The sequence below is a fragment of the Pinus tabuliformis genome, chromosome 5_2 (assembly GCF_031772625.1).
Source record: "Pinus tabuliformis cultivar Carrire ecotype Pingquan chromosome 5_2, CPIR1, whole genome shotgun sequence".
NCBI lineage: Eukaryota > Viridiplantae > Streptophyta > Pinopsida > Pinales > Pinaceae > Pinus > Pinus tabuliformis.
In genome coordinates, this window is record NC_142306.1 from 7410765 (window position 1) to 7428456 (window position 17692).

Here is a 17692-nt window from a genome sequence, read left to right on the forward strand (position 1 = left end):
TAGCTTCAATTCTTCTGCTCGTGGTCTATATGAAGACCTTGAACCAGCAGCGGCCATCTCACAAAGTACCAGCTGTATACCAAACAGTCTGGCATTTCAGGTGCAAAATCAAAGCGAGTAGTTCCACCAGATGCAGCAAGTTCCAGAAGCAGAAGCATGGCCACCACAGAGGTTACAGACCCTGGGACAGAAGCAAAGGTAGCTCGTAAGTAAGACTTCCATGGACGACGCAGAGCTACTCTAATTAATCTGCAAGTTCCCCATACTGTATTTGATTTCTGACATTTCCACCAGATATTAATATTTTTAGTTGTTATCCCTAGTCTCAAGTTCGGTCTGGGCACAAAGTGCAAATAAGTTTATTGGACAATATTCAAACTTCATCTAAATTGAAATGTGTATTCTGCAACTTACGAAGAAATGTGTATTCGATGTCTCTTTTGTTTACCCATTGGCAACAGGCGGTCTGTCGCATGTAAAATTTGTAAATTTTCTTATCCAGAAAGCAATCGGAGCATTGACATTGGTATAATAGTGTTTTTTGGATTCCATTGGTATAAAAAAAATTGGAGATTTTAGCTATTTGTAAATTTTTATTAGTGTATAATATAAGTTGAATGGGGGATAATATTAATTTTACACCAGTTATCATGGCAGCATAAACGCGGCGTTTACAACCATTAGCATGGCAGAATAGACAGTGCAGGCGTGCTTGCAGCAAAAGGCTTTTGAAGAAGCATTTAGGTCAACTACTCGCGCTGCTGGTGATGGTAGTAGTTCAGATACTAGGTATAAATCTCAATCTCGAGAAGTAACTTAGTCAACCGCCTTAGCTTCTAGCTCAGATGCCTTCAGGATTGATAGTAAAGCTGATTTGCTAAAGCCTTTCTCTGAAGCCAGAAGTTTATGAGAGTTGGGAACGAACAAAGCAGTCTCACTTTACAGTTTCTAGTTGACGCGTTATAATTCACACTTTACGATTAACAGTTCACAGTTTGCGATTCATTATTTGATATTCAATGTTTGTTATTTTCTATTTTCCACTTGAATCAGAAGCCTAATGCCTCTTGTAGCAAAAGGAAAAGGACAGAAGCTGGAAATGTTGCTGGAAGACAGTGTTACTCTTCATGAATCATTAGTTTATAATATTATCTTTTAGCAAAAGGAAAAGGACAGAAGCTGGAAATGTTGCTGGAAGACAGGTATTACTCTTCATACAGGTATTACTCTTCATGAATCATTAGCTTATAATATTATCTTTTATATATAAAAAAGATGAGCATACCTTGATTGTGATAACTCAATGCCTCCTGATTGTGATAACTCAATGCCTCCTGCTGCAAGACAGGTAAGGTATTACTCTTCATGAATCATTAGCTTATAATATTATCTTTTATATATAAAAAAGATGAGCATACCGTGATTGTGATAACCCAGCAACGAAAGAATGCCTCTGCGAAAAAAGCCTGCTCAAAAAGCCTGCAAAAAAGAGCCTGCAACAAAGATAGGGGTGCTAAAGCTTGCAACAATGCCTCCAGCAACAAAAGAATGCCTCTGCGAAAAAGAGCCTACAACAAAGATTACAACAAACTTACAAATATTACAAAGATATGCATGCAATAGATTTTCTAATTAGAATCTAGCATCTACCAGAGCTTTTCTGAAATTTTGCTTTTCTGAAATTTATTCGCTGCTGCAATCTACCATCAACTTGCAGGCATGGCAAAAGCGTTATTGAAGCCATCAACTTCCATGCATCAGCTTGCCATCAACTTGCAGGCATGGCAGAAGCGCTTCTGTTATGGAAGCCATCAACTTCCACCCATGTCGGAAGGTGTCCTGTTATTGAATTGTGGCATCACCGCCCGTCGTCCAAGCAGGTGTTATTGAAGCCATCAACTCCCACGCAGGTCGGAAGCTTTCCTCTTATTGAAGCTCTCCTCTTATCAAGATGCCATCACCTCCCTTATGCTCGACACCCGGTATGCTAGAAAACTGATAACAACATGCACCAGCTGCCAACTTCAACCATTGGCACCTCAACAACAACATGCATGCACCACCTGTAACCTATAACTTGGCAACTTGCTTTAGCTTAATAGCATTCAATATTTCCAAATAAGTTCATATAATATGTTTTTTAGTTTACATAGTGAAACATGTTTCCGAAATAGATTTCGGAATAAGTTCATATAATATGCTTTTGGCCTCTGCCTCGGGAAGAGGCAGAATAATATGGTGAAACTATATGCGACTAAAAAGTTTAGTTATAAGTGATTGCAGGGATTAATAAGCTAGGTTAAATTAATTACTTAGCGATAATTACTTAACATCGCTAACTGATTACCTGCTTAAATTAATTACTTAGTGATAATTACTTAACTTCGCTAACTGATTACTATACTCATTACTATGCTTACTATGCTATTAATTACTTCATTACTATGCTTACTATGCTATTAATTACTTAGTGATAATTAAGTAACTTCGCTAACTGATTACTCTACTCATTACTATGCTAACTGATTACTATAGTCCCTGGCCATTAGACTAATAATAATCTGTCAATGACTAATAATAAAAAAACAGCGATAGACTATCTGGCAATGACTAATAATAAAAAAACAGCGATAGACTAATAATCAAAGAATAGACTAATAATCAAAGTAACTTCGCTAACTGATTACTCTACTCATTACTATGCTAACTGATTACTATAGTCCCTGGCCATTAGACTAATAATAATCTGTCAATGACTAATAATAAAAAAACAGCGATAGACTAGTCTGGCAATGACTAATAATAAAAAAACAGCGATAGACTAATAATCAAAGAATAGACTAATAATCAAAGAACAGCGAGTAAAAGAGTAATGAGATGAATATATATATAAACCATATTATTATACAAATCATGATGCACAAGGAGATAGAGATCCTCAGGATTTATAGATGGAATACCAATAGCTCGTTTGTTGTTACTGTACAGTTTCTTTTATTCACAGACTTCAAAATTGTAATTTTGCATACTTGTTTCGGATTATTTTACATAATTTTTTATAAACATATTTTAATGACTTTCTTATATACGTAGCCATAGATATTTCACAACCCCCTAGAAATGGAAGCCTCTCTTATATACATGGTAATATATATTTTACAATCGCCAGAAAGGGAAACCTTACAAGTGAAAGAAGCAATTATAGTAACATCAAAAGTTGTTTACATAAAATTTGATTTGGAAAACAAGAAGCAATTATAGTTTAATAGATGGTAATGTTAGAACATCCAAAGTTGTTTATATAAAATTTGATTTGGAAGAAAAGAAAAAAGGAATGGTTAACAGTCAATGACGGGAAAGCAAGTTACATTTCTATATAATTTTTTAAAATTTTTGTATTTATAAGGTTAAGTTATATTTTATTATTTTATTGAGATATAAATATTTATAATATTAAAAATAGAGAAGAATAAAATGTTATTTAATAATATAAAAACAATTTATTAAAAGAAAGAAATTATAATATTTTTGATGAATATTTTCTTTGAATTTTAAAAATGATTAAAGAAAAAATACAAAAAAGAGTGGAAAAACATATACAAACACTAGAATAACATATACAAACACTAGACTATGCAATAGTAATGGTCCTTCATCATGTAGAAAAAGAGATAATGAATGCCACATTGACTATGCAATAGTAATGGTCCTTCATCATGTAGAAAAAGAGATAATGAATGCCACATTGAAATGAAAGGAGGATTTTGGTAATGGAGAATACTTTCTCAGAACTGTTATGGAGAATGCAATTGTGAGACTTTATAATTGTTGATATGTCCAAAGTCTATAATTAAATGTGGGGATGAAGAGCTATTTGGTGAATCCCAATATTACCAGAGGGAGAATAATTTTTTTTGAAAGAAAAAGAAAAAAGTTAATCCATAAAATATATTAATGAAAAAATAATTATGGAAACAATCATAAGTATTTTAAATGGCACGTCAGCCATAGGAGAACATTTATTTTTAAAATTTTATGAAAAATAATTATGGAAACAATGACAATCATGGGTATTTTTAATCAGAGGCATAGCAGAACATGTTTAAAATTTTCTGAAAATGTATAAATTTTCTAAAAATGATTTTATGCCTATCTAAAAATGATTTTAAATCAGAGGCATAGGAGAACATGTTTAAAATTTTCTGAAAATCTATAAATTTTCAGAAAATGATTTTAAAAGAATGGAAAAAAATTATATTAGAATGAGTAGGAGAAGGAATCCACTTTGCTATGAACATGTTTAAAATTTTCTGAAAATGTATAAATTTTCTAAAAATGATTTTAAATCAGAGGCATAGCAGAACATGTTCAAAATTTTCTGAAAATGTATAAATTTTCAGAAAATGATTTTAAAAGAATGGAAAAAAATTATATTAGAATGAGTTGGAGAAGGAATCCACTATCAAAGTGTGGGGAATATCTATAACTCTTATATCATGGTTTAATAAATGAAATTCCTATATCATGGTTTAATAAATATAACTTTTATATCATGGTTTAATAAATGAATATCATGGTTTAATAAATGAAATTTTTAAAGGAGGTTCACCTTTTCATGCATTTTTAAAACATTTATAGCATTACATATTAACAAAGTCATAGTATAATCACAAAGGACGGTACATATTAACAAAGTGATACCATAATCACAAAGGCAGTGATAGAGTTCTTAATACTACATAATTACCAAAAATAACAAAGTGATATCATAATCACAAAGGTAGTGATATAGTTCTTAAAACTACATAATTACCAAGAATAGTAGGCTATCTTCTTAGCTAATTGGCACCCTTCTATATACTGAAAAATACAACAATATGTGGAAAAATAAAATATAGATTCTTATATACTGAAAATAATACAATAATATGTGGAAAAATAAAATATAGATTCTTTCTCAACTTGGTTGTACAAAAAAATACAAAAAAATAAAAATTATGTCTAAAAAATGTCTAAATAAAACATTGTGAATGTAAAAGTTTTTAAAAATCTAATTGATTCATAAAACAAGTTTAAAAATACAGATATTGAATTTTTAAGGATGTTAAATTTTAAAGGATTAAGAAGAGAAATACATATATTAAAACACAATATAATTTATTATTTAATATACTTTATTATTTTTATATATTATGTTGTATTATGAGAAAAGAACAAAAATTGTCTAGCAAAACATTTTGATGTTAAAATACATCCCTCTATTTACATTCAAACTTTTAATGTTAAAATACATCCCTCTATTTACATTCAAACTTTTAATATTAAAATACATCCCTCTCATGTTAAAAATGCATTCTTGTATTTATGTAAAAGAAATGTAAACACATTTATCAAGGTTCTCTATAAATAATCTTACAAAGAAATCAAGAAATCGTATTTATGTAAAATAAGTGTGAACGCATTTATCAAAGTTCTCTATAAATAATCTTAGAAAGGAATATACCTAATAATTATTATTTTATTATAATAAGTATCTTACAAAGAAATCAAGAAATCGTATTTATGTAAAATAAGTGTGAACACATTTATCAAAGTTCTCTATAAATAATCTTAGAAAGGAATATACCTAATAATTATTATTTTATTATAATAAGTATTTTATTGTTGTAAGAAAAGAGAACTATGTTAATGTATAAAATATAAAATCAAAATAAAATATATAAGCAATAACATACAATATGAAAATAAAATTATATTGAAAATATCGTTATTAAAAAGATAAATTTATAAAATATATATATTGAAAATTAATATATATAAACTAAAAACAAATTCCTTTTCATAAAATTATATTGAAAATATCGTTATTAAAAATATAAATTTATAATATATATATATATATATATATATTTTGAAAAATAATATATATAAACTAAAAACAAATTCCTTTTCAAGAGAGAGCGAAACTCAAAATATAGACGATCCAGGAAATAAATTAACATTTGAAAAAATAAAGGATAAGGAAAATTTGCCCAACCTCCATGGGTTTGGTAAAAAAAATAACTGCAACAAAGTTTTCTTGAAAAAAAAAACAAAATTATATACATCTAGTATTAGCATTATAATTCCTTATAAATCAATCCTATAATTCCCTATATAAAAAACATTGTATATTTTGTCAAATAGTGAACCAGACATGACTGCCACGCCGATTTAAACAAACTTGAAATAATATCAAAACTATGAGTATAATTTACTTTTCGGAATTTTTTTTCGAGTATGGTTCCATAGATCCTAAACCAAGGGGTCCATCATCATAGATGTAAAACAAAAACTAAACGCCTGTCGTGGGATGTAACTTCAGAAAAAGAGTACAAATTCACATATTCGATAGTATTGAAAATACATTACAGTCGGTATTGCTGTTATAGTCGCTATAACCTTTGTTTAGTGGCAAACATATAACATAAGTTTTAAGGTTTCAATAGAATCGATCTGCAATAAACCGTGATAGCTCCATAGTAAACAAAATATAAATTGATGTATGCGATACTTGACCAAATCAAAAATAAAAGGTAAGGACGGAATGGAGATGACAGGACAGGACATCTTAACCTTGATTGCGCTCATCTATCACTGCTGGGACCAGCTAAACTGGATCATCGTAGAAACCCTAGAGACCGACCAATCACATGAAGGAAAAATAGAGCTAGAGCTGAGCTTTCAATAAGGCGCACCTGCAAACAAAAAAACAGCCGTATAATCAAAATATAAAATTGAAGGAGGTCTCTCGATTTATTCAAACACTCGGCTGCTGATATTTGCAAATTAACGTTGCCAATTTATGGCACCCATATCAAAGTTGTTCCTGGAAGGAGATAACCAACCAAGGACTGCTATGCATCGAATCGATGCAAATAATTTTGAAAACAATATAAAGGCGTTCCGGTTTTAGACTATAGATGTTAACACAATGCAAAACTACACGTGTGACAGTTAAAAGTATCAGTAAAACACGTATCTTTTTTTGACAAAACTCTTCAGAAGGAGGCGAAAATACCGGGAAATTTGACCAAAACACAGCGCAAAGTTCGTTGACTTCATTACAGACGGATCTATTACCAAGAAATATGAAGCCATGAATGCATGCGCTTCCGATGTAAGCGGGCATGCCAACCATACATGCTTTTAATGTGACCCTCCTAAACTATCTTCAAACTTTGAAAGTGACAACATCGTTCAAAGATTATTTTCCCTTAAACGAATGTGCAAACATTTATAAATAAATTTTAAAATATTGATGACTATCAGAAACAAAACCTTTATAAATAAATTTTAAAATACTGATGACTATCAGAAACAAAACATTTATAACTAAATTTTAAAATATTGATGACTATCCGAAAGAACCCTTCTGTCGAATTTGTTATTAGAAAACCCTAAATTTTGAAATATTGATGACGGTCAGAAAAAACCCTTCTGTCAAATTTATTATTGGAAAAACCCACCCTCGGCAAGCGCACTCAAACAGCTCTAGCTCTAGGTCTAATACTGAAAATGTCCGAATGACAGAGAAAGTGCAGAAAAAGCAAGGCAAGTTTCTGTAATACAGCCAACGTGATGAGAGGAGGTTTGGAGGTAATACAGCCAACGTGTGGATTTAGGCTGGTTACGGCTTACCTTGGTATTTGGCTTGGAAGCAACGAAAGTAATACATGCAAAAAAAAATATAGGAGCACCTGTCTATGTATGCTAAAAGAATAACCTATTAACGAAATAAATGGAAAATGGCGCACCACGCCTGCAGGTACAAGTTAGAATCCCCACCGTACTGAAACACGTCCGTCCGTTGAGAGCTGACAGCAAAAGACATGGGCACGCATCGGCCCACACACAAGAAATGCTAGGGACTATGTGTGCCCACTCTCTTCTGTCGGCACCTTACGCAAAACTCCTTCCACCATGAGCGAAAATAAAAACCACTTATCAGGAATATACACAAGCAGAACTAATAGAAAGAAAAGCTCCGAGGACACACAAGCAGAACTAATAGAAAGAAAAGCTCCGAGGACACACAAGCAGAATTAATAGAAAGAAAAGCTCTGAGGATACACAAGCGGAATCTACCATACAGGGAGAGGCCGAGAGAATACTGTTATTGGCCTCGGGGAGCAGGGAGGGAGGGAGTATGAAAGGAAGGAAGACGCGGTGTGAAGAAGGTATCGGATAGTGTGGTATTTAATGAATGCAGAGACGGTGGATCTGCAACTTTGTCAGAAACTTTGGACCATTTGTTTCGATGGTAACGCCCCTCACGTTTTCCAATTCAGTTTTTTAAATGTTTTTGGTGGTATTCGTTGCCGTCCCTCCGATACCACATTCTGTTGCCAAAACAACCGTTTAATATTTTAATAATAATTTAATTCAATGTGGATAAATCGGCTCTATCACAAAATAATAACAGGGCTTTGGTTGGTTTTGGTTACAGATCTATGGAACCCCTCACCACACTATTGGTCTATTTTAATTTAATAACTTAAGTTAATAAAAATAAAATTGATTGAGTGATGAATGGATTTTTTTATTTTTTATTTTATCATTCAGTATGGTGTAGCTTGTAGATTTTGTTACTTAATATTACATTTAAAATAATATTTATTTTCGCCAAAAAAAATTACAGTTTTAAAAAATTAATTTTTATAAATCTCAAATTAAAATAAATCTGTGATAATAAATATAACATACAATTATTAATTGATTATATATATAAAATATATTTTATTTTCATTACAATATATATAAATTCCATACATGTACATTAATATATAATATATATTCCGTACATGTACATTATTATGTTTTAATGATAAATATTTTTAAATTATATTATTATTTTTATTAAGTGATATTTTTTAATCATATTTTTGTTCGGGCTATTTCAAAAAGCAAATATTAATTTTTTTAGATTTTTAGTAAATTTGTAATAAAATAAATAAATTCTAATTTAAATATGAAAATGTTTACCTTATTCAAAGATTTCATTTATACATTGAAACTATGGTTGATATGGATATTGGAGCTTTACCTAATCTTTAATATTAGGTAATAAATTTCAACCTGGTAAATATAATACTTTTTATATTTATACAAAACAGATATTAATTATATTTTTAAATAATATATTTTTCAAAGAGTTAGAGGCAAATTTGGTAAGATAGTGCATAGTCATTGTCTCACTCACACATTTCCGAATGCAATCATAGTTACTTAATGAATCACGCTAATGGAATAGTTAGAGCGAGCTCAGACATGACATGGGTTCAACCTAGAGAGGGTGTAGAGCTTATAAATGGTGGGATCATGTGAGGTAGCTTGGATATGATGCATGTTCATTTTTGAGAGAGTACAAATGCTATAACAATGATTAGGTGAATAGTTCTCATTTGCATGCTATGCACATTTGGAACATCAAGACAGTAATGGAGTCTAGTCTCAGGAAGGCGCCATTGAATTTCGTCCATCATTTATCTTAGTGGTCATTATTCTCAATAGGGGTCGATTTCTAGACACACGACTCGTAAATTTTGGGAAATTGCAATGAGGGACATTATTCACCTTTATGACATGGGAAATGTTTTGGATGTCTATGGAGGTCATTTCCTATTTTTACTTGTTTAATTCCTTTATTCTCAGATGTTTCCTTTTGTGATAGTCTTATTTTAATGAACATCCCTTCATATTCATTAAGTTTGTTTCTTTCCTTTCTTGAGTGTATGTATTATGGATTGGCCCCTTTGAGTTGTTAGAGCCTATTTGATTATTTGATTGGTTGGACAACTCTATCTTAGCCTCTCATCCCTGACTTATCTATGTCTTGATATTCGCCTTTTAACCAATCCTCGTCATTGTTACCCCTTTCATCGGTCTCTACCTTTCTTGTTTGTGGTAAGTCAATTCTTATCTTGCCACCGTCCTCAAGCATCTCTTTTATTCTTCTAAGAAATTCATTTATTCTAAGGAACCAGAATGCTTGATCAATCAACCAAGAGCCAATAGGGGGTTTGTTACTTTCAAGAGAAAGGGAACTCTTGAGTGAGCAAGGAGCTTCAAGGTTGGTGCAAAGATATAAAGCTAACACTCCACATGTTATTTAGGAGAAAATTGCTTAGGTGGAATGTGACATATCCTAGTAACAGTGTTGCTCGCTAGAGGTTAAAGTGATTAGGGAAATAGTTTATTTTGTGCTTAATACTAGCATGTAACATCCTTAGGTAACCTCGCATCAATATGCTTGCAGTTAAATTTTTTTTACAACATTTACCAACATGCACCTTTCTGAATTATTTTCCATATTTCTTCAATGACCATTACATAAACCGTCATCATTACGTAGAGTAATATTTAGTAAAAAAAAGTAAGTTACACAATCATTAACTGTCACTTTTGTAGCATATTAACTTAAGCTTCTTGATGTAACCTTGTATCAATTCCATAATTATTTTAACTTGGTTATTTAATCACATTCTTGATAATATAAACATCACATCATGAAAGGAATCAACATCATAAAAATAGCGCAATAAGCAATCACATCATTAGACATCGATATACCCTGGAAACCCCATAGGGTAGAAGTCATAAAATTTTAATTTTATTATTAAACGCTCATGAGGGTGATCATCCCTCACTCAATGGTTGTAAGGGAGTCGATCCCTTCACCATTGCCATAAAATATTACATATAATCACATCTAAAAAACAACATAACCAGCAATAAGCTATTACAATCATAATGACATCATCTACTCACAAACCCTTGAGAATTTTGTCTTCGAGGTCTCATTATTCTCATTTCTATATTATCTCATGATTGTGGTACAAACAGACAGAGGGAGTGAAGCTTCAGGGCTTCAGAGATGCAGATTGGGCAGGGAGTCCACCAAACCGGAAGAGCAATTCAAGAGGAATTTTCAACCTTGGTTCAGCTACAGTTTTTTGGTACAACAAGAAACAGAGGTCAGTTATGCTTAGCTTAGTAGAGGCTGAATACACGGCTACCAGTCAGGCAACATGTGAGGCCATTTGGATGCAGAAAATTCTAGTTGGATTGTTTGGTGAGAGGATGGATCCAACTGTGATCTATTGCGATAATCAGAGTTGTATCAAACTCTCAGAGAATCCAGTATTTCATGACAGGTCCAAGCACATTGATATCCGGTATCATCATCTTCGAAACTGTGTGGTGAAGAGGATCATGTTGTTGCTATATGTTTCAACCGAGGAGCAGGATGCAAATATTTTGACTAAGGCATTGTCAAAATGCAAATTCGAGTTCCACGGAGATAGGATTGGGGTGACAGATAATCCCTTTCTTGTTGAGAGGGAGCGTTGAAAATAGAAACAAGAAATGCTAAATATAGAAGTGCTAAAAATAGCACTGCTATAAATAGCATTTAGGGATTCATTTCAATTTTAGTTAGTCCCTGAACTAAAATTGAGAATTAAAATTCGAATTTGATCTTAGCAGCTCTTTGAGAAATAATTAATTAATTCATCTTGAATTAATTAGTTGGAGAAAATCAAACATAAAGTCTATGTGAAGACATGCAACAATTTTCCCTTTGGTTGAGGAAGTTATCCCTTAATTAAAGTGATCAGGATGAGTTGTACTTTGAGTTGTAATTAGTTAGCTCAGTTAACTGAGTTAAGTCTAGTTAGATTAGTTCCAACAGTTTGTGGAACTGATTGTGAGTTCAGTTAGTTAACGCATGCATGCATGTAACTATTGTACTTGAGATAACTGAATATTCTCTCATAAATAACTCATGCATTTCAGTTCAGTCAGAGACCCAATTGAGATCAGATGATGGGACAGTGTACTATCAGTTGCAGGAATATTCCATTGAGGATATCTCTTGCATGCAGAAGGAATTCATTCCTTAGAGATTGCACAGTTACTTCTAAGTTTGGAGAGTTGTGTGAGAGGTTAATTTGACACAGGTGGCAGCCAGAGGACCCAGGAGAAACTTCGCAAGGAAATAGGAGGCTAAGAGGATTGAGGGAAGGCATATGTTGTGTCTATTCAGTCTATGAGCAGCATTGAGGGATTGTACTGAGAGTTGGATAGCTTGTGAGCTAAAGTTTTGTGTAATCCAAAGATATTTCCACTTATATGATAATACAAATAGTGGGGTTTTTAGTTGAGGCTTTCCCCAGAGTATTCTTGTGTTCATGTGTGATTGATTTCTCATTCTCAGTTATATGTGTTCTATTTGATCTTGCTCAAAATCGATTAAGCTTCCACAAGTTTGTTTGTAGAGGTAGATCAAGTATTTTTCTTTAGTATATTGCATTATGAGGTGATCTACAATGAGAATTTCTGCATGGTATCAAAGCAAAGGTGATCAACGAGAAGAACAGTATACAAATAAGGGAGAAGGGAGAAGTTTGAAGTTCCTGATTATAGAAATAGAATTCTTATCACATCTCAAATTTCACCAATGGCGTTCAACAGTTTGAGACTCGAGTATGTCGTTGATGGCACCTCGAATTATATAGCCTAGAAGGATCACATGGAAGCAGTATTAGAGGACAACAGTTTGAAGGACTTCATTGATCAAGAAGTCCCCAAGCCAGCAGTAGCTAATGCCCAAGAATTAGCAGAATGGAAGAAATGTGTGTCTAGAGCAAGGAGAATCCTTCTTGAGGGAGTTCGAGAGCACATAGTCTCGAGTCTCCATGGGAAGGATATACCACTTTCAATGTGGAAAACATTGAAGGATCTATATCAGAATAGTAGCAATCAAAGGAATCTGGTGTTGAAAGACAATCTTCGGAAAATCAAGAGTGAAAAGAGCGACACGATCTTTACATATCTGAACAAGCTCACCACCTACAGGGATGAGCTTAGAAGTGTAGGGATCATGACAGCCGATGATGACATGGTGAGTCTTGCTCTCCTCGGTCTTCCTAAGAGCTGGCATAGCTATTAAGACTCGGTAAATGGAAGAGAGAAACTGCCAAATTTGGAACGACTTTGGTTAGATCTAATGCAGGAGGAGATAAGAAGAAGCACCAAAGATGGATCTTCATCAAAGCAAGATGATGAAGAAAATCTAGCCTTAGTGAGTAAGGCATGGAAAGGGAAGGGGAAAGCTTCCCATTGCAAATCGAGTTCTTCCCATGGTGGGAAGAAGATTGAAAAATTGAAAATGAGATGGTTTCATTGTCATGAGGTGGGCCATTATGCTACGAATTGTCCACAGAAGAAATCCAATAAGGGATCCTCGAAGGGATCAGATGGTGAGGCACTGGCCTCACAGTTCGAATTGGATTTCACCCTCATCACATGTATGGTTTCATCGATGGTGGGGTGTGTTTTGTACCTGGATAGTGGAGCTTCATTCCACATGATCGATGACGAGAATCCTTTCAGTACCTTGGAGGAGAAGGACCTCCAGATGCGCATCGAGATGGGCAATGATGGAAACTACCATGTTTCAGGTGAAGGTACGATTTTGTTTGAGAGGGAGCATGGAGTTCCTCTCACCCTGACTGATGTAAAGTATGTGCCTGGTTTAAAGAAGAATCTTGTGTCCGTCGCTATGTTGGAAGACAAAGGCTATGAGGTAGTCTTTAGTAAAGGAAAGGCATTCCTAAGGTATATCGACACTGGACAGACCAAGAGTACTGGGATTCGAGTAAAGAATCTCTACAAGATGGAGGTAGATGATTGTGCTACATTGAGTTCCAGAGAAGAGTTGGTGTAGAGCCAAGATATTGGCGAGCTATGGCATAGAAAATTGGGCCACTTGCTCCATGGGGCCTTGAATATCATGCGACAGATTTCTACGAGACTTCCCAAGGCAAAAATGGAGAAAATTGATACATGCAAAGGTTGTACCTTGGGTAAGTATGCAAAATATTCCTTTCAGGATTGAGACAGTAGAGCTGGAGAAATCTTGGAGCGAGTCCATATAGATGTGTGTGGACCATTCTCTATAGTGTCCACCACTAAATAAAGGTACTATGGTATTTTTATTGATGATTTTTCTCGTAGATGTTGGATCTACTTTATGTAGAAGAAGGATCAAACATTCTCAAGGTTTTGTGAGTTCAAAGCCTTGGCAGAGAAATAATATGGAAAGAAAATAAGGGCCTTGCAAAGCGAAAATGGTGGAGAGTATGTCTCCCAACAATTTAAGGACTTCTGCACAGCAGAAGGAATTAAACGGGAGTTGATGGCATGCCATAATCGACAGCAAAATGGGGTGACCAAAAGGAAGAATAGATCGATTGTGGGAGCAGCTCGGGTGATGCTGCACGACCAAAGCCTACCACTTCATTTGTGGGTTGAGGCATGCAATATAGTAGTATACTTGTAGAATAGAAGCCTGCATCGTATATTGGGAATGAAGACACCAGTAGAGACCTTTTCTGGGAAGAGACTAGATGTGCGTCACTTTAGGATCTTTGGATCATCAGTTTATTACCATGTGACCAAAGATGCCGGGAAGAAGATACATCCAACAGCTGAGTTGGGGATACTTGTGGGGTACACTGATACACCCCACAACTACCCAGTGTTCTTTCATAGCAGTCAAAGGACAGTGGTATGCAGAGATCTGAAGTTTGACGAGCAGAAATCCATGTGAGTATCACTTGAGAGGGAGCCCAAGTTGCGTGAAGAGGAGGAACTTTTAGTTCCTAAGGAGGAGGAGCCTCAAACTAATGCGGAGCAGCCACATGTAGAGGATCAGGGAGTGGAGAGATCCACTCATACACAGTCTTCCAGAGATGGGTGGAAATGCTCAAGGGAAGCTGACAAATTGGTGATGGATGCGAGAGAGAATGTGGGACAACCATCTTCTCAGCGCAGACAGAGGAGGTCACCCGAGTGGTACACTTGTTACATGGCCCTAGTTGGGGAGTGTGTAGAGACCGAACATTCTTCCTTTGAGGAAGCAGTGCAGCAACCAATCTGCATTGATGCTATGGTGGAGGAGTATGACTCCATCAATCAGAACAGTGTTTGGGATGTTGTCCCAAGACTAGAGGACAAGTTAGTAGTGAGTTCCCGATGGCTTTACAAGGTAAAGAAAGCAGCTGATGGGAGTGTTGAGAAACATAAGGCAAGGTTTGTTGCCCGTGGTTTCTCACAGGTCAAGGGGATCAACTACGATGCGACTTTTTCTCCTGTTGCAAGGTACTCATCTCTCAGATCGATGTTGGCACTATCAGCTCAGATGGGTTGGAAGATCCATCAGATGGATGTGAAGACTGTGTTCCTCAATGGCAAGATTGAGGAAGAGGTGTACATTGAGCAGCTAGAAGGTTTTGAGACCTTCGATCGTGAGTCGTATGTGTGTTGACTCAAGAGAGCTTTGTCGGGGCTGAAGCAAGCACCTCACGCTTGCTACACCAAGATCGACAACTATTTCACCGGGTTGGGCTTCACAAAGAGTGAAGCAGATGCGAACCTTTACCACATCATGATAGAAGGTAAGCCATTGATCATTGTTCTTTATGTTGATGATATAATGTTGACAGGTGATGATTAGTTGATCAAGTCTTTCAAGGAGGACCTTGCAAGAGAGTTCGAGATGAAAGACATGGGTCTTATGCACTACTTTCTAGGCATGGAAGTGTGGCAGAAGGATGGGGAACTGTTTGTGTCTCAAGGAAAGTATGCCAATGAGATACTCAGGTGATTCCACATGGAGAAGTGCAAGCCCATGAAAACTCCTCTAGCAGGTAACTGGAGGAAGGAGGATGCTACTTTATGTGAGGTAGTAGTAGCTACTATTTATCAATAGCTTGTGGGTTCATTGATGTATCTAGTGAACACACGACCAGATTTTTGCTTTGCGGTGAACCAACTGAGTCAAGCTATGTTTCAGCCTACCAAGCTGTTTTGGAAGGGAGCGAAGCATGTGCTGAGATACCTCAGAGACACATCTCAGTATGGATTGTGGTACAGATAGACAGAGGGAGTGAAGCTTCAGGGCTTCACAGATGCAGATTGGGCAGGAAGTCCATCAGACTGAAAGAGCACTTCAGGAGGAATTTTCAACCTTGGTTCAGCTGCAGTTTCTTGGTACAGCAGGATACAGAGGTCAGTTGCGTTGAGCTTAGCAGAGGTTGAATACATGGCTGCCATTCAGGCAGCATGTGAGGCCATTTGGATGCAGAAAATTCTAGTTGAATTGTTTGGTCAGAGGATGGATCCAACTGTGATCTATTGCAATAATCAGATTTGTATCAAACTCTCTAAGAATCCAATATTTCATGACAAGTCCAAGCACAACGATATCTAGTATCATCATCTTTGAGAGTGTTTGATGAAGAGGATCATGTTGTTGTTGTATGTTTCGACCGAGGAGTAGGATGCAGATATTTTGACTAAGGCATTGTCAAAATGCAAATTCGAGTTCCACAGAGATAGGATTGGGGCGATAGATAATCCCTTTCTTGTTGAGAGGGAGTGTTGAAAATAGCAACAAGAAATGATAAATATAGAAGTGCTAAAAATAGAATTACTATAAATAGAATTTCGGGATACATTCCAATTTTAGTTAGTCCCTGAACTAAAATTGAGAATTAATTCGAATTTGATCTTAGCATCTGTTTGAAAAAAAATTAATTAATTCATCTTGAGTTAATTAGTTGGAGAAAATCAAACATGAAGTCTATGTGAAGACATGCAACAATTTTCCCTTTGATTGAGGAAGTTATCCCTTAATTAAAGTAATCAGGATGAGTTGTAGTTTGAGTCGTAATTAGTTAGCTCAATTCACTGAGTTAAGTCCAGTTAGATTGGTTCCAACAGTTTGTGGAACTGATTGTGAGTTTAGTTAGTTAATGCATGCATGCATGTAACTACTGCACTTGAGATAACTGAATATTCTCTCATAAATAACTCATGCATGTCAGTTCAGTCAGAGACCTAGTTGAGATCAGATGATGGGACAATGTACTATCAGTTGCAAGAATATTCCATTGAGGATATCTCTTGCATGTAGAAGGAATTCATTCCTTGGAGACTGCGCAGTTACTTCTGAGTTTAGAGAGTTGTGTGAGAGGTCAATTTCACACAGGTGGCAGCTAGAGGACCGAGGAGAAACTACGCAAGGAAATAGGAGGCCTGGAGGACTATGGGAAGGCATATATTGTGTCTATTCAATCTATGAGCAGCATTGAAGGATTGTACTGAGAACTGGATAGCTTGTGAGCTAAAGTTTTGTGTATTCCAGAGATATTTCCACTTGTATGATAATACAGATAGTAGGGTTTTTAGCGGAGGCTTTCCCCATAGTATTCTTCTGTGTTCATGTGTGATTGATTTCTCATTCTCTGTTATATGTGTTCTATTTGATCTTGCTCAAAATCGATTAAGCTTCTGCAAGTTTGTTTGTAGAAGTAGATCAAGTATTTTTCTTTAGTATATTCCATTATCATGTGATCTACAGTGAGAATTTCTACACATCATGAACACCATACCACTTATTGGAGATTTATAACACAAATCGTTGTGGTATTTACATACGTGAATATGCATATATAAACATAACCAAAGCACAACATCAAGAACATATACCAAAATACATTTTCTCAACCATCAAATAGATAAGGATACATAGCCTTCATTTGATCAGCCATATCCCATGTAGCTTCATCAGTCCAAAGTGCTTCCA

General features: G+C 35.0%; 1 protein-coding gene across 4 annotated transcripts; it reads right to left on the reverse strand.

The window, feature by feature from the left end:
- Positions 1 to 4: 4 nt before the first annotated feature.
- On the reverse strand, positions 5 to 8193 carry LOC149157221 (uncharacterized). 4 transcript variants are annotated; one of them, XM_089435677.1, is made up of 6 exons: positions 7828 to 8193; positions 6616 to 6737; positions 1705 to 1995; positions 1419 to 1568; positions 1286 to 1337; positions 5 to 181 (listed from the first exon to the last, which is right to left on the reverse strand). In XM_089435677.1, the coding sequence occupies exons 3-6, from the start codon at positions 1705 to 1707 to the stop codon at positions 6 to 8; spliced, it is 381 nt and encodes a 126-aa protein (XP_089291803.1). In that variant the 5' UTR covers positions 1708 to 1995; positions 6616 to 6737; positions 7828 to 8193; the 3' UTR covers position 5. The 4 variants fall into 4 exon arrangements, with proteins under 4 accessions (XP_089291803.1, XP_089291804.1, XP_089291802.1 ...); XM_089435678.1 differs by having other exon boundaries at positions 1286 to 1334; positions 7797 to 8193; XM_089435676.1 differs by having other exon boundaries at positions 7797 to 8193.
- Between the last annotated feature and the right edge of the window lie 9499 nt (positions 8194 to 17692).